Source organism: Aptenodytes patagonicus, chromosome 17 (assembly GCF_965638725.1).
Source record: "Aptenodytes patagonicus chromosome 17, bAptPat1.pri.cur, whole genome shotgun sequence".
Taxonomy (NCBI): domain Eukaryota; kingdom Metazoa; phylum Chordata; class Aves; order Sphenisciformes; family Spheniscidae; genus Aptenodytes; species Aptenodytes patagonicus.
The window spans coordinates 5,417,691-5,445,291 of record NC_134965.1 but is presented as its reverse complement, the minus strand read 5'-3'; the positions used below and the strand labels follow the sequence as shown (position 1 = coordinate 5,445,291).

Genomic DNA, 27,601 nt, shown 5'->3' with positions numbered 1-27,601 from the left:
GGACTAGTCCTGCTCCGTCCCTGGGCAGAGGGGATCGCTGGCACACAATCCAGCCCAGCCCGCTCACTGAGGCTGCTTTCCCCTTGTTTCAGTACTAGATCTCTGCGTTTGATGCAAAGGGCTGTTGCGTCCTGCCCCTGCCCTCCCAGGAACCCTGTGAAAGGAAAGGAAAGCATGTTTTCCAGCAAGACTAATGCCTTAATTAGTCAATTTGCTAATATGCTGAGGTGTGAACAGCTTACAGTGAGGCAGGAGGAGCAGCTGTCCCGCAGGCACAGCCCTCACTGCCTGCCTTGCGGGCAACGGAGGAGTTGTCCGTACGGAGGGGCTGTCACCTCCCCAGCTCTGATGGATGAACTCTCCAGGACCGGTGAACAGGCTCTGGAGCCTTTTGGGGAGGGAATGTTTTCGTGAATGGATCATGACACAACCGTGGCCTGATTACAGAGCAGAGCAGCTCCCTCCACCCCCCCCAAAAGCCATGTGTTAGCTGCGTCTGGAAGCCGTGTCTCTCACGCTGCTTAGCTGTGACAGTACAGTCTGGGACAACGTACCAGTTTTCCAGGGGGATGCTCAGCAGAGGAGAGCACACTAGAAAGACATACAACGGCGGAGTGTGAGGCACTGCCTCCCAGGAGAGGCGAAGGCACAGGAGGGGGGAATGACACGCTATGGGGAACTCGGCAGCTAGGAGATGCTAGCACAGGCCTTTGGCAAGGGAGGTACATCTTCACTCCCCTGGGCTGCTAATTCACTATTATCTGTGCTGCTTCAGGGATGGAGGCATTCCGACTTGCACCAGTGACAAACCAGACAAAGAAAATAACAGACTGGGAGGAGAGGAAACTGCCCTGCGCAGCCTGGACCCGTCCTCCACCTCCCTCTGCTCAACAGTGTGAAAAATACCTCTCTCCTCCATCCTCGGTGCACTAGACCAGCTCCATCGGGCAGAGGTGGTCAGAGCCCAGCCCCAACTGCCTTGAGGTAGCAGTGAGGTCTACACACATGTGACATGACAGCATCCTGCCCCCTGCTCTCTTTTTTCTTTTTATGTAGCAAATCCAGCAAAGCCCCAAGCTCATGCTCATGTACTGTCCTTTTTGCAAGTGATTTTATTTTAAAACTGGAACTCAAGTTCTCCATTTGTTTAACAAGTCCCCCTTTTTTTTTTTAAATAAAATTAATTTATTCTACAGAACAGTAAACTCTTCCAGACTCTTCCCTATTTACAAATTAACATTTTTGCTTGCAGATCATTGCTTCCCCCTCCTTTTCCCATCCCATGACACAGAAGGTGAAAAATCAGCCAACATTTGAAGGTCTGTAAGGGAGTGCTCCCATCCACAACCACCTGGCCCGTTGAGACCTCAGTGAAGAACAAGAGTGACGACGTCTGTGCCGCATCTGGAGGTCCTCCCTCATTCACTGTGTGTGTGAAGGAAGCAGGTCCACGTTAAACCCATCAACAAAGAGCATCTGGCCTCTCCCTGCTGCATGGGCTCCTCCGAGCTGGGTTTTAGCTGTGCTGAGGAAGGAGAAATACCCCCGCCAGAGCAAACTGCTCCCGCTGCCCTCTGAAGGGCCATGCGTTTCGGGAGAAGGTGGCATTTGCTGCAGGAATGAGCTCCACCAGCCCTCGTCTCACGCACCCATGGGCCAGAAAGACAGCTCTCACATCGCAGGAGGAGGCAAGGAGCCTTGGAGGCACCTTCCCTGCCCTCTTGAAGTGGGGGAGACAAGCGACTGCAGCGCTGGGGCCATGCTTTGCTAGCTCAGGAAAGAAGGCACCTAAAAAACCCAATTTGACCCAACCGAAAACTCCAGGCAAATTCAAGGGGGTTTGAGCTAAGTTGTGGCTTGGCTTGTACCTCTCTTTGCACTAAGTGGTAACTTCTAGCTGGGTACGGTGGGGTCTGCTCTACCTGGAGACCTATCCAGACACTTCAAAGCCACCTCGCTCAGGTCCTGCTAGCACTGTCACCCAGGCCTGGCAGCCACACGAGGAGCCAGGTGTCCTGGTGATGGGGAAGACAAGCTGCGTGAGGCAAACCAAGAGGGACGTGCAAGCACTTTGTCTGCAAGCAAAGCTGCCCTTTCGGAGGGTCTCCCACCCCACACGAGGCACACAATTCCGGTGGTGTAAAACCACCCTAAGGGCTTCAGTGACCTGTAGGAAAAGCATCGACAACATACAGTGCGTACCTGGCCACAGTGGGTTTCTGCTCTACGCTCTCTTCCAGGGCTCACCTCTATCAGGGGGCCTCCTTTTTCTGCTATAGGTGCATGTGGCTGCACTGGTCTGTCAGAAAGCCACCAAGAAGCGGTGACCGCTGCAGTGCCTGATCCTTCCTGGCAGCAGTGCTGCTACAGCCCATCGCTGGCAGGGTTTTACATCTGCCAGGGAGGGACTTCAGCCATCGGCGAGGGCAATCCTGCCTGTCGCTGCAGTCAGGATTGATGCAGCCTGGCCCCTCTGTGTCAGCTGGCTGTTCACCCACCTGGCAGCACCCCATTCCTTTTGCTCTTCCTGGGCGTTTCTATTTCTCTAAGAAAAAAAAACAAACAACCTTCAATAGCATCTACTGAAGATGCGTAGTGTTTTCATTCCCAGGAGCCCAGCCGAGCACCTGCAGGGCAAGGCTGCCCCTCACCTCCGGACACAGCCCCTGGCCTCTGTCTGACCCCCCTTAGACATCCCACATGACTAACAACTGATGCAAAGCGGGGGTGTTGTCATATTTTTCAAGGTTTGCCTTGAGCAATGGAAAATAGTGCCTAACTGCAGTAGAGAGAAGGCAGAAGGCTGAGCTGATGCCCTTGCAGAGAGCTTGTTTTGAAAAAGCAAGGAAGAGAGGGAGGAAGAAAAGGGTAGGTACAGCAAGGAGAGAAAGGACAAAGGAACAGAAATGGCAGGACAGCAGGAGAAACCTTCCTCGAATGGGATGCATTAAGCTTTGGAAAAAAAACCTTCTCCTGGTAGAGGGTGGGAAACACGTGCCCCAGAGAGAGCCTGAAAGCCAGCCTGGATAAACCCTCACGCCTCTGCAGAGGTGTCCTCTCAGGTGCACGGATCTGTGTGTGTGTGAGAAAAGCCTCTGCGTGGGGATCTGCCACGTCCACCCTCATCCCGAAACACCAGAGCCCCTCGGTGGCTGGTTTGCGGGGCGATGGTGCCAGAAGGGATGTTGGCCACGCTGGGCTCTCACACTCAGAGGGGACGTGCTGAGGTGCTTTGGCTGGAGGAAGGAGCCCATCACAGCTTCGTGCTGCCAGCCCAGGAGGGGCATCCCCAGGGAAGAAACCCAGGGAGCCCGGCTCGGCCCCGGGAGAGCTCTTGGTCCGGAGGGAAAGGGAAGAGGCTGCAAGCTCCAAAATGGCACTGATGCTTTCAGCCTCCCAAACCCCCAGTGCTGCCCCAACCTCGGGGCTGGCGCCGGGTCCAGCTGGGACATCAACTGCCACTCACACAGCTCCCAAAAAGTGGCAGGGAGCAAGAAGGATGTCCCGGCTGGGTTGCTGGTGGTGGCAGGAGGAGGTGGTGAGGCTGGTGCAGTGGTGAGGGGCACGGGTGCGCCGCATCCCCCTGCCATCCAGCCCCCAGGCATGGGGAGCTCAGTAGAAGGAGTATTGGTTTTCCACTGCCCGGGTCCGGCTCCGGGCACCGTCAGCCTCGTGGTAGTCCTCGGCACTGGCGGCGGGGGGCTCTGGCCGGCGCTCAGCACTGTCGCTGCGGCTCCGGGGGCCCAGGGCACCCTCTAGACGGTGGTAGGGTGCAGGGATGGTGACAGCAGGGGCCACGGCCACCCCCTCAGCAGGTGGCAGGGCCGGTGGGCCGGTGGGCGCTGTGCTGCAGAAGTAGTGCGGGGGTGGCAGGTCGACCCGGCAGCCTGGCGGCTGCGACACGAGAGCTGGTGGGGGGCCGGTGTCTGCAAGGGAGATAGGAGCTTGACCCCTCCAATACCGCCTGGGGGCTCAGCCCCTCCTCTCCTTCGCTGGCACCTTTCCACACCCACCCTCTCCCTTGCTCGCTCTTTCCACCCTTGACCCTGTCCTTCCCCAATCCTCCTTGCCCACCCTCTCCCAGCATAGCAGGATGCTCTGAGCCCTGCTGAGCCCTGCAGACCCCTCTGCTCCTCTCCTGCTCAAGCCAGGGGACTGACACCCACAGCTGGGGACACACAGGTCACCCCAGCACAGCCCTGATGCTGCGTGGTCCTCCCTGCCCACCTTCAATGGGATAATGCCCACCTTGGGGCATCTCCAGAGCCACGCGCACTGACACAGGCACAGCTTTAGGGAGGGGGTCAGTGGAGGAATCCCGGGGGTCAGTCCCTTTTGGGTCCACGTGCAATCCCAGCCCTAACACAAACTGAGCCCTCCACATGCAGCCGTGCCCCCACCCAGCAGCAGCACAGCCCCAGCACCTACCGGGCAGCGCGCTCTGGGCCACGACGTAGCTGCGGAGGGTGATGTCGGCTGCGCCGCCCGACTCAAGGGGGATGGGGTGCGTGTGGAAGTGGCGCAGCATGTCGAAGATGGTCTGGAACCAGAGGTGCTGCACGTGGCACTGCCCGCTCTCGTTCAGCGACAGGCGGAGGTGCTGCAAGTGCAACGGGCCAGCGGGTGAGCTGGGGATTGCAAGGGTGAATCTCACCCTTGCAATCAGCAGAAGGAGCCACCTCCATCAGCCAAGGGAGGTTTGCTCGTAACATAGGACTGTGATTTTTTTCCCTGCCTGGCCGGGAGGGTCTCCTGCTGCAGGGTGTTTCCTGCAAAACCCCACTCGCTGCATCCCCAGGAGAAGTTTGTCCCCTCCTGGTGATGAACACCGTACAGAAGCAGCCAGAGGAAGGTGGTTGGGTGCAGCCGGGCGGGGGCTGCAGCTCCAATCCTGGTGACACAGACAGCCTAGGGAAGCCCAGAGGCCGCCTGAACGACCTCTTGCATGACAGGCGACAAGACCAGGCAGTTATATCTCAACCCCTCACAGTGTATGCCCTCTGGTAGAAAAGGGACCCAGCAGAAAACTACACATGGGTTGTTTTTTTATAGCACATCTGTGTACTTCAGGATGTGGAGCAGACAAGAAGAGGGCAGGGGATGATGTGCCAGACTACACTGGGCTCCCGTGGGGTATTTAAACTTATGCCTGCGTGGCAAGCACTGATCCACCTGGAAAAGTGCTGATGGGCCTGGGCAGGGTGCAGAGGGCTCTTGGGGGACAAGGGCAGGTGGTTCCGAGGGATGCTCTACCAGGGTGCAGCTCCCCACAGAGCTGCCATGTTTGGGGTCACCGCATGGCACCCACTTGCTCGCAGAGCCCCAGCAGGGCGGGAAGGAGCCCAGGGTGCTGGGCAGGGCTGGCACTAATATTCAGGGAGAAGCAAAGGACACCCACCTTCGCCTTCCCCTGGAAGTTGAAGGTCAGCACGTACTCCCCTGGCCGTGTTTCGCTCTGCCGGATGACGAACAAGCCATGGCTCCGGGCACCCCCAAAGAGCACCAGCTGAGCCGCCTTGATCCGCGAGAGAGTCCCATGGAACCAGGGGAAGTCGGAGAGGTTGATCTCTGCCTCCGCCTCGCTGTCCTCCCCTGGCCGCAGGGACAGCAGGCTTTTAGGGAGCACCCGGACATCGCCCTCTCCCACCCCTTCCTCCTCTCCCTCCGTGCGCCCCCAAGAGTGAGGTGCTGGGGCCACATCCTGCATCCCAGTACCTGAGAGACGCCCGCTGGCGGCAGGGGAGGACTCCAGCGTCTGCAGGAAGCTCTCCAGTGGGACGTGGGCGAGGAGCTCCCCCAGGGAGTCCCTGCCCCGGCCATGGGGTGCAGGGATGGCGGTGGCCGTGGCAGTGTTGTGAGCGCCGGGCAGGGCACATCTGTCCAGTGGCCTGGGCACATCTGGAAGGGAATTTGTAGAGGGATGGGCTTGTGGCTCGGCATCACCGGACAAGGCTAGGGGCTGTCCTGCTCCAAAGGCCACTACGCTGGAGCACCCTGAGCTCTCGGAGACATCTCAGGGCTAGTTATGGTTCTGGCCGCAACTCAGGGGACTCCCTTTCAGCCTGCACTGAGTTTCCTTCCCCCGGTGCGACCGGGATGGGGGACACGGATGCGTCTTGGTTGGGCATGGAGATAAGGTGGGGCTGTGCAGGTGGAGGCTGCTTGCTGGGACCTGGAGACCCCAGTGCCTGCAGATGGGGGACTAGATTTTCAACACGTACCAGGATGTACAGGGACAACATTGATGTCTTAAATGGGGTGGGCCACCTCCCCAGGATGGGGGCTAGCATGAAGAAGAGGAAGGCGATAGACAGAAGATCCATCCCCACAAGCACCTGCTTCAGGCTCCTTCACTTTATCGCTGGCAGGATCTGCCCCCCCCCCCCCAAACCAGAGCTGGCACCCGGCGACACCCACCCTCCCCAGCGGGTGTTTTTCCCCAAACGTAGGTCCTTACTGTCAGCCAGGAACTCGCAGCTGCAGGAGGACACCCTGCCTGGCAGACAGGCTCCTTGCGCGCAGGATGCCAGCTCGATGTCGTCCCCGCTGTCCCTGGGGGGAGAGCACAGAGCAGACAGTCACACGCCAGCCGCCACACTGCAGGGATGCACGCATCCCACCTCTGCTCACGGGCACGTGACGGGGACTCTTGACCAAATGAGATTCCAGCTGTGATCCGGAAGCACATCCCGATGCTCCTCGCTTCCTCCTGGAGGGGCTGCCACGGACAGAAGTGCCCGCAGCATCGAGAGGCAGAGTGGCCGGCAAAACGGCCTTTTGGGGGTGAGATACCGGTGTGAGGGGATTAAACCCTTGAAAGCCCTCGCTATGTGGGTCACGCCAGCTGGTCCTAGCTGCAGTATTTTGCTGCAACCTTGTTGGTTTGGATGGAAATATGTTACCTTGTCTTTCAGCGCTTTGCTTTGCAAGACATACGTAGATGCACACACGCTCCCACCACCAACTTCCACGCAAGGGTGCTTTCGCTTTTACCCTCCGCAAAGGGAATTACCAACCCACAGGAATTATGTCCCCAGAAGACACCAAAAAACCAAGCCGGGAGGCCCAGAGCGAGCCAGCGAGCAGGAGCAGGGCAAGGGGGGGGCCGCAGCGGTGCAGCCCCCATGTAGAGCATCCCTGCTGCCCAACCCCTGCCCATGCACTTCAGCACCCTTCTTGCACAAGCCCCCCACTTGCTCCACAGCCTATTTTTATCCTGGCCGCCGGCAAGAGCCCGGCGCTGCCTGTGGCGCTCGGCTACTCTTGCTTAACAGCGCCCACGTGGGCACAGGCAGCGAGGAAGCGGCTGCGTTAGCAGTAATGGCTCATGAGGGAGCTGCTGAATTATTTAGTGGCCAGTAAGTGAATCAGCCATTGGGAGTCATTCAGCTGCAGCCGGTTAAAAACAAGTAGGGAGGAAGGAAACCAAAACCAACAGTGCTTTGCAGAAAAGCCGTCGACGGGCACTCACACAGCGGCTCCAGCGCGCAGCCCTTGGCAAAAGCATCAGGAGCTGATTGAAAATTCGTTCTTGGCACCAAGCGTGTGTGTCGGTGTATTAAACAGCTCATTATTATTTGCTCTGGAGTTCATTATTATTTGCTTTACAGTCACGTCCGGAGGCCAAAGCGGGACTGTGCTGGGTGCTAAGCAAACATAAAAGGCTGGGAAGCTGCTGGTGGCAGAGCAAGGGGCTGGCGCAGGGCTGCCGGCGGCTTCTGCAGCGGCTCGAGGCGAGCACGGCCGCGGCACTCGGCTCCGTCTGGAAAACCAGCACCAATACACACACACTGGGAGAAAAAGGGCCACGTTTTCCAGCCTCGCCTCTGTCAGCAGCCCAGCCTCAGTGTCGCTTCTTGAATTATATATTTTAAAAAGCAGCAAAAGGAGCTGAAGGAGCACAGATCTGCAGGCCATTAGTGCATCCTCCCTGCAAGATGCAGCCTCTGCCGTGACCAACCCTGCAGCACCCGAACCGCATCTCTTCGACAGAAGGGGGCAAGGGCAGCCCGGAGGCAGCTGGAGCCTCTCCAAGCCCCTGTTCCAGGTTTGCTCGAGGTTTTCACCTCTGCAAGCTCGGGCACCTTGTTTTTCTAAAATTGTCCTGAGAATAGCAGTGCCAGGGTTTGCTCGGGGAGCACCTGGGCTGATCCTGCCTCCCCGGGACTGGGCCTGTCCAAGCCAGCTGAAGGGCGGCAGCGCTGGGCACGCAAACCTCCCTACAGCGTAACCCAATGCATGGGCCGATGAAAAAGCAGATGAGAAGTTTTGGCAGAGTTGTTGTGACTCCAGTGACAGCATTAATACCATGGTGATAGAAACATAAATAAATCGATTTAGCCAGCAGAATCTTAAATATACCATGGATGCTGGACTGGAAAAAAGCATAGAAAATAGCTCAAATATAGTATAAAAGCTTCAGAGGGTGGGTGTTAGGAGCTTCCCGTGTTGAGGGCTGTGTTCCCAGGTCACCTGCCTCTGCCTGGCCGAGGCGACATGGAGCAGGAAAGGGTGAGCAAGCGGCCAGTGCTCTGCGAGGCTGCACCTCTGACACACACAGGCTGCTAACTTTGCCTCCAGACTTCTGCTGGCGTGAGTCAGGGACTTTCTGTAATAACCCGAGTAGCAAAAATTGCATCAGGGGTAATAACCCGTGGTCGGTGGTGAGGGCACCACAGCAGTGGTGAGCCCAGCCCCTGCACAGCACCTTTTTCCAGCAAGCCTTACCCGGGGTCAATGCAGTCCTGGATATCTGCCACCCAGGAGTGCTTCTGCAGGGAGTCGATGGTCTCCAGGATGTACTCGGCCCCGTTCTCCACCTGCAGGCAATGTGGGACAGCGTCAGGCTGCGGCTGGGGTCCCACCACCCCCCTGGGGCAAAGCACACCCCATAACCCAGCCGGACCCCCCCCCCATTCACCTGCTGCTATTAAATAGCACCTCGATTGAACAGGAGAGGATAAGTGCCCCCTCCCGTCCCAGCAAAGGGATGCCGAGGGGCGACCCACAGAGATGCTTTAGTGTGTCCAGGGGTGTCCCCTGACCAAAGCCGGGGCTCGGAGGAAAACCCCCACCCCACTGTTATCAGCAAACGTATCACAAGGTTTTTACAGCCTCCGTGGCAAAACCACACCTGGCCGGTGGCATCGGGGGTGCATGGCACCACACACCAGCACAGACAGCATGCCTCGCTTCTGGGGTGCCCAGGTGTCCCCCAAACACTAGCTCTGCACAGGTAGAGCAGAAGCCATGCTGCCCTCCCACTGCCCCAAAATCCTGCCAGACCCCTAAACCCAGGGGTTTAAAAACTCTCCTCTGTTATCTTTTCTGCCTGCTGGTCCATGAGGCTTCTGATTGCAACAGGGTGGGAGAGAGACCTACTTTAACAGGAACAAATATAAAATAAAAATCAGGATGCAAAAAAGTCGCCAAAATCACAAGCCCAAAGGAGCTGGGCCTTTCTGGGGCCAGGGAGGACCCAGAAAATCCCCACATCAGCAATGGGGCAGCAGGGCAGAGGGACTCAGAAGCCACCCCATGCGATGCTACGTGCCTCTGGCAGGTTTCCCCAGATCCCTCCTGGACCCCTTATACATCGTGTTTCCGAGCTGGCGAGGCAGCCCTGACTGCGGGAGGGTATCGCATTGCCGGCTGAGACAACCTCCTAGCAAATTAAATTAATCACAAACAACTGAATCGCTGTCCTGAAAATAAGCAGGGCGTGCAGAAAACGGTGCCCAGCACCTGGGCTGGGGCCGAGCAGCGATCTGCTGCCCTGCTGCAGCCTGGGGCCGTGCACGGGCCATCCTGCCCTGAGCAGAGGTGGAGGGGAGCAGCAAAGATCCCCCCCTGTTTTGTTTAACCAGAGCGAAGGAGCCTCTCCAGCTTTCTGAGGGCAATGCATGAAGCCGGTGTGGGAGACGGGGCTGCTCTCACATGCAGAGCATGACAGCAAGGGAAGCACGTGCAGGGCTTGGGTATTTTGCAAGTGCCTGCTTGTGCAATGGAAAAAAAAAAAAAAATGCATGTGCTCGGTGTCTGACGGGCGGTGGGGACATGCTGCCTGCTAATTTTTAGGCAATTTGGCAGAAACTATTCCAGCGTGGCCTCCCCGAACAAGGCAGAAGCTTTTCCACCCATCATAACCTGCCAGAGTGCGGTGTGTTGCGTGCGAAGGTTGAGGTCGGGCTCCACATCAACCCTGTACACAGGAAGGCAGCGGGAAAACCACAGCACCCAGCTCCCTTTCCTACCTCTCTAATCCGTACCCTGACGTTGAGGGGTGCTTCACCCGCCCTGCGAGTCCAGCCAGCAAAGGGAGAACGCAGAAGAGCAGCAAGGTGTCCCAGCAAGAAGGGCTGGGATGTCAGGAATAGGGGAAAAGCATCCTGTGCTGACAGCTGGGAGGGGAGGGCAAAGGCTGGCTGGAGCGGCAGGAGATGGGGAGCGAGCGATGGGCTCAATGCCTCGTTCGCAGCCTCGGCTCACTCAAAGGATCGATTGCAATCAATTAACCCCGCGGCAGCGTAAGCGCCCTGGCCAGAACGGGGCAGGAGCAGGAGGGTACCTGGTCAATCAGGCATTTTCAGACCAGCGGGGTTTGGAGCGTTCCCCGGGGTAATTCAAGAAATGGCTGAAGCAGTCACAGAGCCATTAGCGGTGGGAGTGGAGAGAGCTTGTCTGGCTCCAGAAGATGGGAAGAGGGCAAGCCCAGAGCCCTCCTCCAGCAGCCGCAGAAACCAACCCTCCACAGGTACCCAGGAAGCACCCCGGAGCTGAATCCCCCCAACAGGGATCCGCCACGACCAAACCCTGTCAAACCCATCTGCAGTTGCTCATGACAGCCCCAGGGACGGGGAGAAGCAGTGTCACATCCTTGGCCTTGGCCACGCTTTGGACACCGATGTGACACTCCAGCAAGGCGGGTAGCAAGACTCGGTTGAGAAGAGACTTGTAAGGGGATCTAGAAAACACGATCACAAGTAGCTGATGAGCCGTATTCCAAGAGCAGTTATCGATGGTTAATGGGTTATCGATGGCTAACGATCAAAGCTGAGGGATATGCTCAGAAGCTCCTTCACACCAAGGACTCTCTCCGTGCATGCTGCTCTTCAGTAATGATTAGGACAAAAGCAAAGAGAAGATGCCTAATCAATTCATGGATGACACCACGTTGCAAGTGTGTTGGAGGATGAGACGAGAATTCAAATGAACTTGTCGAAGCTGAGAAATGCTTTGCGGAAGAAAAAACCCAAGCCAGCCCCCAGCTCAAGGACATGGGTGAGCTCTGGACTCGCACTGATCACTGTGGGTGTCTGGGCTGGGGAACCGTGACTCTGGAGCGGTTCTGCAGAAAGTGTCTAGGGGTTACACCAGACCGCAAGCTGCGTATGAGTCAACATCATCATCAGGCTACAAAGCAAGCAACTGGATCAACTTGGGCTAGGTAAAGAGGAAGAAGAAAGGAGAAGCAATCAAAGGAGAAGCAATCCTTCCCATCCGCTCCTGGCCATTGCACCACGTACGCTTTGGGGCACACTCTCTCCAGAGCCCGCAAGGAAAGTGGGGAGAACCTGGGCTGGTCAGTCTGGAGAGAAGACGCCACGTGAGGTTGGTCTTTGAGGCACAGAAGACAATAGCCGAATTAGCCTCCACGTCCATGGTGGACACTGGCCGCAGCAGAGGTTGAGGTTGAACAGCAAGAAGCCCTTGGGGTAGGGAGGATGCCCTGGAGGAGGCTGCCAGTAGACGGTGTGGGACCTTTACAAGGAGCCGGGTTTGGTGGAGAGCAATTTCCTGCAGAAACACGTGCTGGGGCCAGATGGGCAACCAGGCACGGGGGCTTTCACGAAGCCAGGCTCAATTTTTTCCCCTCCTCTGCTTTCACAGTTTCCTAAGCTTTTAAACAGGTTCACTCAGCTGGGAAGCTTGGCCTCTCCACTCTGCCTTTGCCACATGCTTTTAGGGAGAAGCATCAGGGAGAGAGGTGGTTTTTTAGCAGAGGTAGGACACAGAAATCCTCAAAACACTGCTCTTCCCCCACGTACATGTGCTACCTCCCAGCCGGGCACGTCCAACAGCTCTGATGGAGAGCATGAGTCCATTAGCATGAGCGGGGAGACACAGCCTCATTAGCTGGAGGGAAATGCCATCTCCAACAACATGTCCATCATCACGGTGGCACGTCACGCCCTGAGCCTGGACCTTGTGAAATTCAGTCCTGGTCTGCCGTGACAGGCTGCTGCCTTTCGGCAGAGCGGGAGGGAGCATTAAGCTAATTAATTGCACGATGTGGAAAACTCTTTCTGGAGAGAGAGACTTTCACTCTCTGCTTGTGCCCCCAGACTCACATGGGGTGGTTGACCTGCAGGGCCTTGGTGGCCCCGCACAGCCGTTCCCATCGCCCCGTGCCAATGAAACGGCCACCACGTGCCACTGATCCAGGGCAGCGGCAGCCACAAAACCACGGGCAGCCATACCAACGAGCATTTCCCCTTGCAGATTGTCTCTGGACACTAATTTAACCCGTCTCCTGGTGACATGGAGAAGCAAAACCCACGGTGAAAGCCAGGCAAACAGATTGATCCCAAAATACCCGGGCATCAGGTGGACGTTGCATCATTTCTGGGGGAAGGCACAGCCCGGGGAGGGGAGGCAGGAGTCCCATGGGGAGCATTAGCGCTGTTGGCATCTCAGCTCTGAAAACCAAGGCAACAATCCCCTTGGGGACTGAGCATCCCTGCAGTGGGGCCTGGATGTGGGCGCAGATGGGGTCCCCTATCGGGATACACACCACTGCCGCCCTGCTCTCACCTTCAGGACGAAGGTGTTGTCTTTGTCAGGCATCTCCAACGGCATGGTGGTGCGGACCTCGATGATGGCCGACAGCGGGATGCTCACCTTGGGTTTGGAAGCCTGGGAAAAGAAAAAAAAAAGTTATTAAAAGAAATCGATAAATAAAAAAAAAAAAAAGTCACTCAATTGAATCACTCTCCCGGGGGACGACACAGCGGGGCTCTCAGAGAGGCGAGATCGCAGCTCAGCCTGCATGGTTATTACAGGGGGAGGGGAAAAAAAAAAAAGCATTGATTTCCCTCATGTGCCTGATAACTCCAAGCTCTTTTAATTAAACCAAGAAGAGGAGGCCCGGTGGAAGATAGGGAGGTTAGTGCATTTAACTGCCAAACCTCTTCCTTGCTCCAGCACAGGCTGATATGCCAGCTCTGCCAAGACCACTTATTTCTCTCCTTTATAAACCCTTTCCTGATGGAGATGTGCTGTCTGACGGGGGACGGTTCCTATGCAGAAAGCAGCCCAGGAAGACTCCCCGTTTATCCAGCGCAGGAGCGGCCTTTCATCCGAGAAGCTACGACACAGCAGCCTTAGCCATGCAGGGAATTTTAATTACATTAAGATAAAGAAAAATTAATTTCCCCCGGGGCCCCCGGCAGCCGCCGGAGCCTTGATGGGGGGGCAGGACCCAGTGCCTCCCACTTGAAGTCTCTGCTGAGCAACAAGTTCCCCAGATACTTGTTTTAATTATAACAAATCCCCCCAAAGGAGCCCGCAGAGCTGCTCCCTGGGGCCGGTCCCCTCCGGGGCTCCGGGATTCGAAGCATCACAGCTGCGGGAAGCAGAGATGCAATTTAGTCACCGAAAGCTGCGCCTGGTGCCTTGGGTGCACAGGGTGGGACGAGGCCGGCGATGAACGCCAGGCCGCAGGTTACCAACAACGGGTTCAGTTCCCATTTTTTGGGGAAAAAAATAAATAAATCCAAGACAGAACAGGAACTGCTTTTCCCCCTCCAGGACATTTCGTTTCCGCCAGCCCCGGGGCCCCAGCGCTGCCCCCACGCGCGTCTTGGGCTGTGCAGGGCTCAGCCCTGCCCTGGGGAATTTTTCCCTCTTGGTGTTTGCACAGGAGAAGGTCAGAAAGGAGGAGGCAGCTGCTTCGAAAGGGAAGAAAATATGGTGTTAATTCACCGGTGAGCCAGAGAAGGGTCTTCTCCAGGAGGGCTCTTCCCTAAAGATTTAAAGACATGACCATAGTTTTTGTAGGGCCTACGCAAAAACAAACCTGCGGGCTGCTGAAGCAAAAAGCTGTTTTCCTCCAGCTGTGCCAGGCTGGTGCCACTTTTACAGCTGAATCATTTGCCAGATGGAAAGCAAGATGGGATGGGGGAAGAAAGAGGCAAAGCAGGGTGTGATTGTAACAGGAGAGCAGACAATGTTCATAAAAGTTGCCATAAAGTAATTTCAAAATTGATTTTTAGAGGCAAATCAAGATACGCTAGAAAAATCCCTCTATGAGCACTCTCTTAAATGTTTTAAGAGCAGCAGCTGTTCCATTTTAACCTGAGTTTATTGCCCCTTTGGTGTGGCAGACTCGCCAGCGCTGCTCCGTGCAGCCTGCACCCACCGGGTTCACCGGATCCCCCGTGCATCATGCCACGGACAGGGTGGTTCCCTTCCAGCTGGGCTCTCGTGTGGTCCCTGGGCTGAGGAAGCCCCCCGAGCCAGCTACCAGCGATGCACACCATCCATACCAGCGCTGAGCCGCTCTAGAGAGATGCACTTGAGTTTAAACTCATGTTTTATATTTTATCGGGAGAGATGTGACAGTTAGGTGAGAGACACGGACTAACACCAACAGTGCCAAGGTTCATTTTGGCCTTAGAAAAATAGAAAATGCTGTTTAAAAATATGAACTATCCTGCTGTCCCTATGTATAGTGTATGGATCCATCCTTCTACCAAACCGAGGGTTACCGGGGGTTTGGAACACACCGAGACCTGCGGAGCTGCAGACCTGGGCACGTGCCCGGCACGAGGGCTTGTGTTGGCCCAGCTTTGCTACCAGGGACTGAAAGACAAGTGGGGAAGGTGAAGTAAACAAGATTTTTCTTCCCTAGGTATTTAAATAACCTGAGATTTCATTACCAACACATACAGCTAGTAAAACCCCAGAGAATGGCTTATTATTCGCCCTGTGCTCTTCGAAGAGGTGAACACACAACACCGACGAGGCACGATCACGGCGTTAGCACAGGTGAGGGTTCGGCAGCGCAATGCATCCCTTCGCTCAGCCCAGGAGCAAAGGCGGTCCCTGTGGCAAGGAGGAGACTGAAGGTCTCATAATCCACATTTCTTGAGCAAACCGCTCCATCGCTCAGCCTTTCCTCCAGGAAAACAGGGACAGCGCTTCCCTGCATCACGTGCAGGGGGGACGCGTGCGAGAGGGGAGGGAAGACGCGCCAAGGACACGCTGCTATGAAAACCAGCTCCTGCTTTTGAAGCTTTCACTGAAGTTACAGAAGAAGAAAAGATGCAGGCAAGGAAAAGTGATATTGTATAATAACAATAAGTGGTGTTCCTCTGCCCAGGAGGAGAAGTAGCGGGGGCTGCATGGGAAGAGAGCTACAAAAGCCACCCACGGCAGTGATGCTCCAGCCCTGGAGGGCAACACGGGCGTCTTCTGTCCCCGTCACCAAAAAGCTGCGTTGGAGGGAGCCTTGTGGATGCAAAATTATTCCAAATGAATTGTTATTTTTAGAAGAAAAAAAAAAAAAAGAATTGCTTTCAGAAAGTGGACTAGTGACCCTCAGATCTAAAGCACAAAGCCCAGGCAGCAATCCCAGCCATTCTGCTGCTGCGCGAGCCACCAGTCAACCCCATGCCTCTGCAACACGTTGGGAAGAGAAAACACCCTCTGGATAGCCTGGACACCCCATGTCTTGATGGGGGAATGAGCTTTTCCACTGAGGTTGCTGATATATGGGGGCCAAAGGACCAGGCAGAGGCTTCAGCATCCCTCCCAAGGGCTGCGGGGGAAGGAGGGGGCTATGCCCTGGTGAACGGCAGCAATTGGGGCTTGCAGGTGGGATGGGTTTCAGTCACGTTGTCCCCTGACAACGTGGCTCAGCCACCCAGCACCAAACCCCCCTCTGGACCAGAGCTGGATTTCATCCCAGCTCAGCAGTGGAAATAAAAAAAAAACCTCAAACAAAGCCCAACTGCTGCTTGAATTGCTCAGAAAAACAACAGCGGAGAAAAGCCAGGACTCACCTTCGGAGGGACGTAAAACTCGAGGAGGAACCTCTCTCCTTCCACCTTCACCGCTTTCCGGAGCAGGAGGCGGCACTTCTGCCACTGTGAGCTCCCCACACAGTTCGTGTCGTCGGCCACCATGTAGCGCAGCGTCCCCTCCCTCTGGATGTCCACCAGCTCCACCTTGGAGGAGGGCACCTTGGACAGGCGCAGCTTGTGGGTCCATTTCTCCCGCGGGTCACCGGGCTCCTTGCCCCCAGCCGGCCACGGCTCCCTCTCGGCTCTGCGGCCACCCGGGGCAGTCTCGGCGCCCGGCTCCGGAGAGGACTTGCGATGCCACATCTCCTTCATGCCGTCCACCACGCACAAGCTCATGTTCCTCAAGGAGAAGCCTTTTTTGAACTTGGGCTTGGTGGCAGCATGGATGGAGACGTCCTCCGAGCTGCGGGACTGGCCATAGGAGGACACCTTGCGTGCCTGCACCTGCTGCGCCGGGCTCAGGTACCGTCCGGCACCCAACGGGGTGTCCATGCTGTCCAGGGACTCGGTGGATGTCTCCTCCTTCCTCGGGGTGACCTCGCGCCCGTAGGGGACGTGGCAGTTCTGCAGCCCCACGAAGGGCACGATGTTGTACTTGGTGGGGGAGTCGGACACAAACACCCGGCTGACCTCCAGGCTGAAGATGTCCAAGAAGTTGGCAGCGAAATGGTGGGAGAAGGAGGTCTCTGCCCCGGGGGTGTCGTAGTGGGGGTTCTCCTTCAGGAACTGGCAGAACTTCTGGGCGAAGTCGACGGCGGCTGCCTGGGCGTGCAGCTCGCAGAACTCCCTCCAGTCAGGGAGCGGGGAGGAGGGCTCCTGGCACAGGGCATCGCCGTTCATGGCTGCCCCATTCCACCTGCCGGCAGGCTGTGGGGGCAAGGGGACAGCGTGAGCGCAGGCACAGACATGGGCAAGGACACGGGCAACCCACCCTGCGTGGCTGTGCCCCCCTGCAAATGGGGGTCGTTCCCCCCCCCCCCCCCCCCCGATGTAGGAGCAGGTTTGCAGTCCCGGTGCAAAGGGAAATGCTGTGGGAAAGTGTATTTGTTCCGTTCCCTCTCCACCTTGTACGCTGGAAAAAATCTTGGCCCTGGCAGCAGCCATAAATTGTACTTATTTTACGATTATGACCATGCAAAAGCATTATTGATTTCTCATAAAACCGCTAAGGAGTCCCCAACCAGAGGAGCCCAGGGGGATTCGTCTTCAGGATTTATCTCGCCTGTGTGTTCTGCCTGGGCATGGCAGCAGCTCTCCCACGGGGTGAGGCAGCACCGGGCGTCCCAGAGGGGCCCGCACGTGCGCACAGGGCAGCACCCTCCCCTCCACACCCAGCAGCTGGTCCTTCTCCTTCTCCATCCGTATTTCTGTCCTGATCCTTCACCACATCAATTTTGGTTTTTTGTTTTTTGTTTTTTTTTTGAAGAGACATATTAGAAGAGACATGGATCTTGCTTCTTTGGTCGGCAAGGACTGAGCCCGACACACTGCCAGAGCCGCTCATTCCCAGGCTTTATAGACCAGACCCTCCTTGGCTGGGTGACATCTCACCTGGGGCAGGCGCTGCTCTCGTGTCCCCCTGCCATGGCTGAGCGCTCCCTGTCCGGTCACATCTCCGTCAGACCGAGCTGAGCTGCCGGAGCTGCATGGGAGCTCAGCCCCTGCCCCTCGCCCTCCCCTCTGAGCATCAGGCACCGTGGCGTAATGGATAACCCCGGGACAGGTCCTCCGCAGAAACCAATGAGTAGGTAGGGTAGCCTACCCAGGAGCCCACCAGAAGTTGAAGGGAGCTGAAGACCAGACCAGACCCGCACACCCACAGGAGAAGCACCACTTTGCCCGACCTCCACATTGAGCCCTCTCCCAGCGGCCACGGGACTCGCAGGGGCACGTGTGCACCCCTGGCTTTGGGCTTACGCTGCGCTTCCCAAACCTCTACCTAGCTTTGGGCAGCTTGAACCACCTCCCCGGGGAGACCCCAGCAGCGATTGCATCTCAAAAATCATCTCCCGGTGCCGAGACTGCTTGTGCCTGCTGGTAAAGGTGAGCCTTCCCCAGTGAGCAACTGGGGCACCGCTCAGCCCACGTCCCCAAACTCATGGTCCGTGTGTCCGGACAACCCTCTTCCCCCCCCCCAGCTCCAAGGGCAGCGGTTTGGCTAATCCACCTAAGCTGGCTCAAATACAGAGCCCAGGGGTGCCTGTGGCTGCCCTGCTCCAGCCAGGGACCATGCCTGGGGACAGCCAGGGACCATGCCTGGGGACAGCCAGACTTCTGGAAGGACGGGACATTTCCCCCGGATTTTGCTTTCTCCATTCACAGAGCAGCTCTTTTGCTGGCAAGGGATCACTCCTGCTAATAAATCACGCCCAGTAACCTGCCAGCAGCTTACACGGCCAATAATTAATTACCACTCAGATGAACAGCACAAGCCACGGGATTGGGGCGGGCACCGGGGACTGGGCTAACCCGCTCCTCGTCCTCCAGACCCTGACCACGTCAGTCACCAGACCTCAGGCAGGACCGAGCCCCGAAGGCTATGATCTGGAGCAGCAAGCAGCAGCCGCCAGGAGCCAGTTGCCATTTCCCCAACACATCCCTACGGAGATGCGATGCTGCCTGACCCGCCAGCATGAAACATCGGAGCTCTCCGGGAGCACCTCCGTCCCTGGAAGCGGCTCTGAAACCCCCTCAAACAGGGAGAAACTCACACAGGCAACAAAAGCGCTTGATGGAAAGAAAAACCCCGAGCTGCTTGAGAGCCAGAACCAGGGGAACTTGGCTTCTCCGCTGCCTCGTAAGGACCACGCAGCTTTCCCCTCGGCAGCATCTCTGCCCCACACATGTGGCATCTTCCTGCTTTCGACACTGGGATGCTGCTCAGTGTCCCAGCTGTGCCAGGGATGCAGTGAGGACAGGGCACACACGTGGCCATCAGGGACCCGTGCTGGCCCCTCACGTCCCCTCACGTCCCACAGCGCCATCACCGGTCCCCGGCAGAGCTCCAGCCCCTGCAGAAATCCCCAGTGAGGCTCTCCCCGGCATCGCAGGGCTTTCCCCGAGAGCCTAGAGGGTCCTGCTCGCAGGGATCCATGCCAGCTGGGAAAAAACCCATCCCTGCAGTTTAGGAGCGGTGTCTGAATTTCCCCAAGAGACAGCGGAAAGCAGCAGAAAATGCAAAGCTGTTTGTTACCCGCCCAGCAAACGCAATTCCTACTTATCCATCCATCAATGAGCAGAGAATTTAAAGGCTCAGCTCGTGGCGGCAGCTACTGCCCTTCGGCTTTAAAATTCACAGCCCCAGCTTCCCGCCACTGCCCCGGGAGTTGCCCCAGCACCAAGCAATGGGCCAGGAGTATTTGGGCTGGGGAAGGTAGGGGAGATGATTCCCTGCTGATCCAAGCAGGCACGGTGAGAGCAAGGGAGGGGGAAAGGGTACAAAGGGAAAAGAGAGGAAAGGGGCTTGGGGGGGGGGGGGGGGGGGGGGGGGGAGAGAGAACATCCCACAGCGATGGGTTTAATTGCATCTGCCAGAAGGGAGCAGCTTGGCTTTGCCCCGGGTGTCAAGCCCTGGGGCTTTGCTGGTGTGTGTCCCCCACCACGGATGGGGAGAGAATGCATCTCCCCATCCATCTCTCCAGGAGGGACCGGTGGTACGGAGTGGGGCCTGCCTGCCCAAAGCCGAGGGATGGCAAGCCAAGATGCAACAGACTTAGAGAGACGGGGGGGGGGGGGGGGGGGGGGGGAGGAGGGAGAAAACAAACGAAAAAAGGCACTTCAAAAAAGATAAAGCCCCAAACAAAAAACCTCGCCACCCAGGCACTGCAGCCAGGCTCAGGCTCAGAGATGCGCACACAGAGGCATCACAGCATCTTCCTTTCATCTGCACGGGGATGACAGACTTTAAAAGGCCAATTTATAAAAATGAAGCCTAGAGGAGAGACATCTGGCAGGTCTGAGGAGGCGTGGGGAGGATTACTAACCCTGCGCTGTGTCTCCAGCCCCCCCTGCCCGGAACAGGTCTGTGAGCTCCCGGCCGGGACCCCACGGCGGAGGCTGGGAGCAGGCAGGGTGGCTGGGGGCAGCCCCCCAGGACTGCAGAGCCATCGCAGCCCCGGCACCCACCCGGCACGTATGCATTCACCTGATTTCAGCGGGAAGCAGACTCCCAATTATCTCTGTAGATTTACCTTTAATCTTGGTGCCTCCGCTCCCCTCCATACCAACATCACTGCCCCACTTCTTGAAATAACTTATCATGCCACAGACAGCATCTCCGGGCAGAGCGGTGGAAGCGAAGACAAAAATAAGCTCAAGATGAAAATAAGCAGCAAATCTGCGATTGCTTTTTTGGAAAGCAAGGGCCATCCGCTTCCAGTCCAGCTTACCGAGGGTTGCAGCATGCTCCCGGGCACCTTTCGAAGGAGACAGATCCCTTTGGAGGTGCTATCTGCTGACTCCAGAACTGGCTCAGGGGCCACAGCCTCAAGTCCCTGGCCTGGGTTACACAAGAGGACACACAGATGAATATATAAGATGAGGAGGTTTGTTGCCAAAGGGAAGCCACAGAGTGGTAACCAAGACATCAGGCTGGTGATGGGCTCCTAACCCACCTGCACGAGTCCCCAGACACCTCCCAGGGCAGAGTTGTGCCCTGCTGCTGCTGCTGCTGCTGCTGTCACTTGGGAGAGCAAGTCAAGGTTTAAGAAGGAAGAAGAAGAAAAAAAAAAAACACAAACCAAAAACCCCCCAGGATTTCTGGGGATCGGCCAAGTGGAAACCCAGGTTGCAATCACATGCGAGAGCCAGCCGCTGGCAGCGATGTTATGACAGCCTCCCCCTGCACGGGGGACGCGTGTCGGCACACACAAGTAGAAAGATCTGAAAGTCGAAGTACGCTACTGACCTCAAGAAGAAATGAAATTTAAACTGTCAGCAGAAGTGCAAGAGACCATGGGGGGGGAAAAAAAAAAGTCTCCAGTGAAGCAGGAGTCGGGGAGCAACGACAAAGCCACTGGGATTTGCTGAACCAGAGACGTGGGGAGGAACCAACATCTAATGAGGTGTTAATAACCTGAACACGCAACGCTGGTCATGGGATAGCCAGAACAGCCAGCCCAGCACTCACCCCGAGGGCTTTATTTAAGGAAACAACCCTAATAAAGAGATGTTTCCCTTACGCCCAGCACAGCGCAGCCAGGCTGGGCCAAAGCGATCCGAAATTCAATGGGGAAAAAAATACTGTCTGATGGAGGTTGTGAGAGGCAAGCCTGCATCCCTCCATCTCTGCCTGCACAGGAGAGCTCCCGGGGTCAAGCGTGTGCCTGGCTGGGAGCAGGGAAGGGCAGGAGAGGAAGAGCCTGCATGGAAAGGTGTGCAGCAAAGCCCTGGCTCACCGGGAGGGAGGTCCCCAGCTCGGTCCCAGCTGCCCCGGTCCAGCAAGCTGCTCGGTTTCCAGCAAGATCGATGCCACTCAAAGCCCCGGCTGGCGATCCCACGGGAACGGCGTGAGGAAACCCAGGCACCTGCTCCCCCAGAAAAGCGCCTGACCTCAGCGTTCTGGGCCAGGGGAGATCCCCGAGTCACGAGCAAGTCGACGCCTCCCTGGCCCCCCCCGGCAGCAGGCTGCGAGGTGATGCTCCTGGCAGGCAGGCAGGTCCTGGCAGGCAGGCAGCCCTTCTGGCAGCTCGCGAGGGAGCCTGGCGCCTGCCTGCACGGCCCCGAGGCACTGCCTGCCCCAGGCAGATGGGGAAAACAGCTAAAACCGAGATGGGGACCGCCCTTGGGGACGGTGGGGCAGAGGGAGCAGCATGCGGGGCTCAGAGCTGATGGCAGAAGGGAAGCAAGCACATCATCGTTGCTCTTACTGTGCAAGCCCAAAGGAACGTGGGACATATCAGCCACAGAGCTGACATCCCCCCTTCCACAGCAGACACCTGAAGCATGCAAAGACCAAGGTCTCCTCATGGGGGCTTCCTTTGCCACCTCGAGGAGCTGGGAAGGGTCCCAGCCCTCACGGCCCATCAGAGCTTTAACCAGACACAGAGGCTGAGCTTAGGAAGAAAAAGCCGTAGGGCAAAAAAGCAAAAGTTATCTGCCCGTATGTGTTACGCATCCCTCCAGACCCACTTACCATCCCCACCACAGCCCTGCGGTGGGAGAAGTTGATTGCTCTCTGCACTCTTCATTGCTCCATGTACTATTTATACCCTATAGAGCTTAAATCAGACCAGCTGTCTGAATCAGATAGAAATGGAAACAATCTTTGGTCCTCTCATTTACTGTCCATCCCACTAAAATATTAATTGAACAGCATTTTGGCCTCAAATTTAATGAAGAAACCACCTTCCTTGAACCAATCCCCCATTAAATGCATGCTTTGACTCCCTGCCCAGACACACTACAGGGTCCTCTTCTCATCTGGAGTCTAGAAAACATTTGTCTGGAGTGAAAAGGCTTCTCGGGTCTTTTTCCACTGCCCGATGAGGGATCCCCCCAGCCGCAGCGTTAGCTGGAGCGGCTCTCAAAACAGATGCCCCCAAAGCACCCAGCAGCGTTGGACGGCCATCTTCCAGGGCAGGGCTGCGGGGCGCAGGCGCTGAGGGGAGACGTCTTCAAAAGAGAAAATGGGCAAGAAATGACCCTTTTTCCACCCCCCTTGCACATATGACGGTCTCCCCACAGCTCCGCGTGCAATCCCCCCATTCTGCGTCCCAATGCCAACCCCGCAGGAACCGATGCACCCGCATATTTGGGGGCCGCATCCTGCCCGCAGTAGCGCGGCCCGAACGCAGCTCCAGCCCCGCCGCTGACTTACTGAGCAAGTCCCCAGCCCGCGGCACCGCTCGCCCTGCACCGGGCGACCCGCTCCCGGCCAGGACCCCTGGGATAGAGGGTCCGCACTAGAGAGATAAAATTGACACAGACACTCTTCTTTCCCACGTGCAGCCGGTCTGCCAAGACCGGGCAGAGCTCAGGCCCATGACAGTCCCCCAGCAAAACCTGAGATTTTTCTCCACTATTCTGACCACCTTCATATCACAGGGTTGTTCCTTTCCCTCCCCTCCAAAATCCCCCCCCCCCAGCGTACATTTTACCTCCCGCGCTGACAGCTGCTGGAAAATAAAGACAAGTTAACAGACAAGACCCACTGGATCTTAGATGATCTCTTCCCCGAGTAATTCCATCCAGCTTGCAGGGAGCCATGCTGCCAGCCCACGCGCGGGGCTGGAGCATCCCCCAAGCCACTTAGCACGCCGCTGATCTGGGTACACGGGCATGGGACCCGAGGGGTACCAACCTCACCCACGGGGAGGGGGTCCCCAGGGTGCGGCGATGTGATGCTGTGCAAAGCATCACTACAGCTGGGCATCATGAACGCAGCCTGGGGCTTGGAAGCAGCGTGCTGTGTCTGGAAATAAAGCAAAGACACCCCCTCAACGCCCCAAAAGAAAAGCTGGATATTTCTTGAAAAAATAAAAATAAAAAAATATAAAAATAATTTAAAAAAAAAAAATAAATAGAGTTTTTGGTAAGGGAGGTCAGAGGCTGTTGTCCCTTCCCTCTCGCTCGGGTGTCACCTCACCTGCCCGTCTCCAGCCGGGGAGCTTCCCACAGAAAAGTAACCAGTCCAAAGTCTATTTTTAACCACCACAATAGCAGAGCCTCCCAAGAGGAGCGGCTGAAGCCCTGTCCCCAACCAAGCAATCTCACATTTCCCTCGCTAAGCCTAGATTTCCTTCCGGCCCTCGGCCCACAACAAAACCCTCCTCTTCCTCTCGGCTTCCCACCCTTGTAGAACTATTTGCACATCCACCTCCAGGCTGGACCGTCGCTGGTGCCACGCGGCAGCGGGGTGCACGGTGTCATGCACACGCGTTATATATTAACCACTGACCTGGTACCTCGGGGCAGACCCTTCCGGACTCAGACATGCCGAATAACGGGAGATTTAGCTGCTCGCTCACCACCCCTGGACGTACCTGAAACTCAGGGGATTTAAAGAAAAAGCCCCGCAACATAAAATCAACCGCAGTTCCCAAAACAAGTGCTAACTCCTTTAAAAAGAAGACTCTTGCCCCTCTTGCCCTGTAGATCGCTATGCCACTAAGGGGCTCCTCGGGTGGTTTTGGGGAGTGAGCTGCGTGGGTCAGTGGTGCAGGATGCCCAGCAAAGCGCATCCCGATGCGGTGCGGTACGGCACAGCCTCTGTCCTGGCTCACCGCTGGGGATCCCCCCTTCGTTAGGGCAGGGGAAGGAGAACCCCCCAAGATTGTATTTCAATTATGGCACATAGTAAACACGGGATAAAGTTACATAGGTCTGTATGAAATTTTCTGATTATGTTTTTCACTTTGCAGATCTAATTTCCCCCCTCCCCCCCGCCCCATCACTATCTCATACCTGCCTGCAAACAGCGTTAAACTGCTGCCTAATGGTATCTGAGCTCGGGAAATTCAATTCTACCCAGGACTGCTACAATCGCTGCTAATTGCTTAAGCGGTGAATTAAGCAAAACATCTCATAAAAATTCCAGTGGGCTTTGAAGCCCCCCCTCAACCAGATCATGCCAAAACGCCCTGTTACGGCTGCAATCCCTGGCTGGAGGTTCAACCTCAAATATCCCTTTTCCCTCTGCTGTGCAGGGAAGCTCCCAGGGAGGCAGCGCTTCGTACCCAGCGTGGTGGCCATGACCACGCAGGAGGGATTTACAGGCTGCATCTGACTTCTCCGACAGCCCTCCTTCCCGAGGATCCCGGCGAGGGCACTGCCCCGCTGCAGTGCCATCGCAGCCCCTCTCCAGCCCCAGGGCCTTGCGTGCCAAACGCTGCCGGGACCCGGTGTAGCAGGGCACAAACCTGCTCCCGTCTTCCTGATGGGACCCTGGAGCGGACACACACTGGGTCCCTCACCTGTCCCCCCCACCTCTGAAGCACAGCAAGCATCTGTGGGTGTTGATGGACGCAGCGCTCCGGCCGAGTCCCACCCCTGCACCCAGCAGCGCGGGTGCTGCCCCAGCGAGCAGATTCTCCAAGCCATTCTGTTTTCCCTTTACCAAAAATCAGGTCTGGGATGCAGTTTTTCCCTTTAGGGATAACCTCTCCTCCTCTCTGCTGTGATGGAGCCAGCTGGGATTCAAACCTGTAATACCTGGCAGTCAGGGAGCACACCAGGCGCTCCCCGCGGTGGCAGGGTCCCGTTTCCCTCTGCCAGCCTCCGCTCTCCGCTTGCACGAGAAAGCGGAGCACCAAGCCAAGCTCAAGTCTCCAACCCTTACCCCACCACCTCCCTGGCATCCACGGGCAGGGAAACCGGCCGAGGGCAAGCAAGGGCACCAACACGTGGGTGTGCTGGGAGGGAAGTGCTGCCAGGAACAGCTCTGCTGGCCTTTGGGCTGGAGAAGAGCAGGGAAGGCAGCACTGCCCCGGGGCATCCCAGGCAGCCTGATTCAGCAAGAGCAGCAGATGTGCAACCATCATTGGGTTTCTCTGCCTGCCCCGGGAGGAGGAAGAGGAGGAGGAAGGGCATTAGCCAGCAACATCCTCATCTTGAAGAGACAGGTGATTTACCTCCAAGGAGGAAGGACAAGAGGAGGCTGGACAAGACCACCCTGCCACGAGTGTGCACAAGACGTGCTCCCACCAGCCCAGGAGAGGAGGGGACAGACCTGATGGTCAAGAGGAGCAGCCAGAAGAGGCAACCCTGCAGTCAAGCAACCACGGCACCCCTGAGCCAACCGAGGGGCTTGCGCTCGAGGAAGGTGGCAATTTTAACCCCAAAGACTTGCCCAGAGCAGGACAGGGGAGATTCCCACCCTGCAGGCTCCAAGACTGACTTGTCCCACTCGATGGCACAGGATTAATGGTTGCCTTGCGTGGGTGAGGCACCAGACACCGGCAGGCAAATCCACACCCTTCTCAAACGCATGTCAACAGGCTGGAGTATCTCTGCAAGAATTATGCAACTTTTTAGAAATAAGTTATTCAACGGCCACCCTGGGCTGTGCTGCAGCGTTACAGCAATGGAGAGGCACTATGAAGCAACACCGAGGAATGCAAGAGGGGAGGTCCAAGAGCGCTCACGATCCCATCTATGCACATCTCCTCGCAGCACACAACCACCTGTCTGTGCAAACGTGGTGGTCGAGGTCCCCAGGGTAGGAGGGCTGAGTGTTTCAGAGGAGCCTGGGTGCTTTAGGAGCACGATCCCTATTTAGAAGCACAGCCCCAGATGCCCAGCATTGCAACCATGGTCCTTCTCCATTCTTCTCCCAACAAACCAAACCAAAAATCCCCATGGAGGGGAGGTTTGAGTAATCCACTCAAAGAAACAGTGGCAGGGCCTCACAGGGATTTTGGGCAGGATGCTGGGTGGACAGAGCGGTTTTACCTCCTCTCCCGTTCCAGTTCACAGGGTCCCCGAGGTGCCAGCAGCTCGGTTCTTCCAGGTCAAGCGCATAACTTCAACTGATGAATTTCTACACTGGAACGAGGGACCAGACCAACTCAGAGGGGCCTGGAAGGCAAAGTTTTACGTGGTCAAGCCCTGGAGTGAGTGCAATCGCCGCGGTTCTGTTGTACTTGAGCCTGACCGGCCACTTCAGCAGAAACTAGAAATAAGCAGAAGGGCCACGGAGAAAGTCCCTCTGCTTTTCAAAGGCCTTCACGTGAAGCAACCCAGCCTCACCAGAGCTAGGGCTGGAGGAAGTTCAGGAGCTGCAGTTGCCCCACGGGTGTCCCCGCGGGAGCTGGAGGCACCGGCTGCCCAGGCGGGACCGGGGCTGCTCTGCCCTCGGCAGGACCCCGCCGGCAGGAGGGGGGAAAGGCCAGACACCCAAAGCAGCCTGCGACCCTCACGCAAAGCCCAAGCAAACAATAATGATTAAAATAAAGAGCATCCACGCGGGGTCACGCGCGCTGTCCGTGCCCCCGCCGGAGCATCCCCCCCCCCCCCCCCGCCCCCGGCCGCTCCGGACCGAGCCGGGCAGCGCCGGGACCCAGCGAGTTTCGCCTCCCCGGCGCGGCATCTGCCCCCGGAGCGGTGCCTGCCCCGGGGCGGCCCCAGCACCGCCCTCCGCCCCCGCCCGCCGGGGCTCGGGGCCGGCCGGAGGAGCGGCGATGCTCACCGGGAGGGGGGGGGGGAAGGAACCAGCCGGGGGCGGGGAGGCGGCGGCAGCCCCCGGCCCGCCCGTGCGGAGCCCCGGCCCGGCGGCGCGGGGAGGGGGCGGGAGGGGGCAGCCCGGGGCAGCCCCCCCCCCCCCGGCTCCACCCCGCCGCGGGGGCGACCCTCCCCGGGGCGGCGGGGGCTGCGCGCTCCCGCTGCGAGCGGGGACCCTCCCCCGGCCTAGGGGGTCCGCTCCCAAACCGGGGAGGGGCGGGAATACCCGGGAAAACGAGGGACCTCCCCCCTCCCCCGCCGCCAAAGGCGGCCGCCGTCCGGTACCGGAGGGATGCGCTCACCCGGCCCGGCGCTCGGTGCTCCCGGCTCGGCGCGGCTCCCGGCGCGGCTCCCGGCGG

The 27,601-nt window shown here is 57.5% G+C and overlaps 1 protein-coding gene across 2 annotated transcripts; it reads right to left on the bottom strand.

Moving 5' to 3' along the window:
- Window positions 1-1,089: 1,089 nt before the first annotated feature.
- Window positions 1,090-27,601, bottom strand: SH2B2 (SH2B adaptor protein 2). Of its 2 annotated transcripts, XM_076354617.1 has the most exons (11): window positions 27,545-27,601; window positions 26,475-26,600; window positions 20,474-20,583; window positions 16,065-16,952; window positions 12,814-12,915; window positions 8,728-8,819; window positions 6,458-6,552; window positions 5,716-5,898; window positions 5,399-5,592; window positions 4,429-4,600; window positions 1,090-3,926 (listed from the first exon to the last, which is right to left on the bottom strand). In XM_076354617.1, the coding sequence occupies exons 3-11, from the start codon at window positions 20,486-20,488 to the stop codon at window positions 3,613-3,615; spliced, it is 2,055 nt and encodes a 684-aa protein (XP_076210732.1). In that variant the 5' UTR covers window positions 20,489-20,583; window positions 26,475-26,600; window positions 27,545-27,601; the 3' UTR covers window positions 1,090-3,612. The 2 variants fall into 2 exon arrangements, with proteins under 2 accessions (XP_076210732.1, XP_076210733.1); XM_076354618.1 differs by lacking the exon at window positions 20,474-20,583.

What these genes read in the sequence shown, in the direction of transcription:
- SH2B2 (XM_076354617.1), bottom strand. An exon ending in CTGCGAGTTCCTGGCTGACA is followed by an intron (nt 5,899 to 6,457) that starts GTAAGGACCTAC and finishes ATTCCCTTCCAG; the next exon opens with ATGTGCCCAGGCCACTGGAC. An exon ending in ACTTCCAGGGGAAGGCGAAG is followed by an intron (nt 4,601 to 5,398) that starts GTGGGTGTCCTT and finishes TTGCACTTGCAG; the next exon opens with CACCTCCGCCTGTCGCTGAA.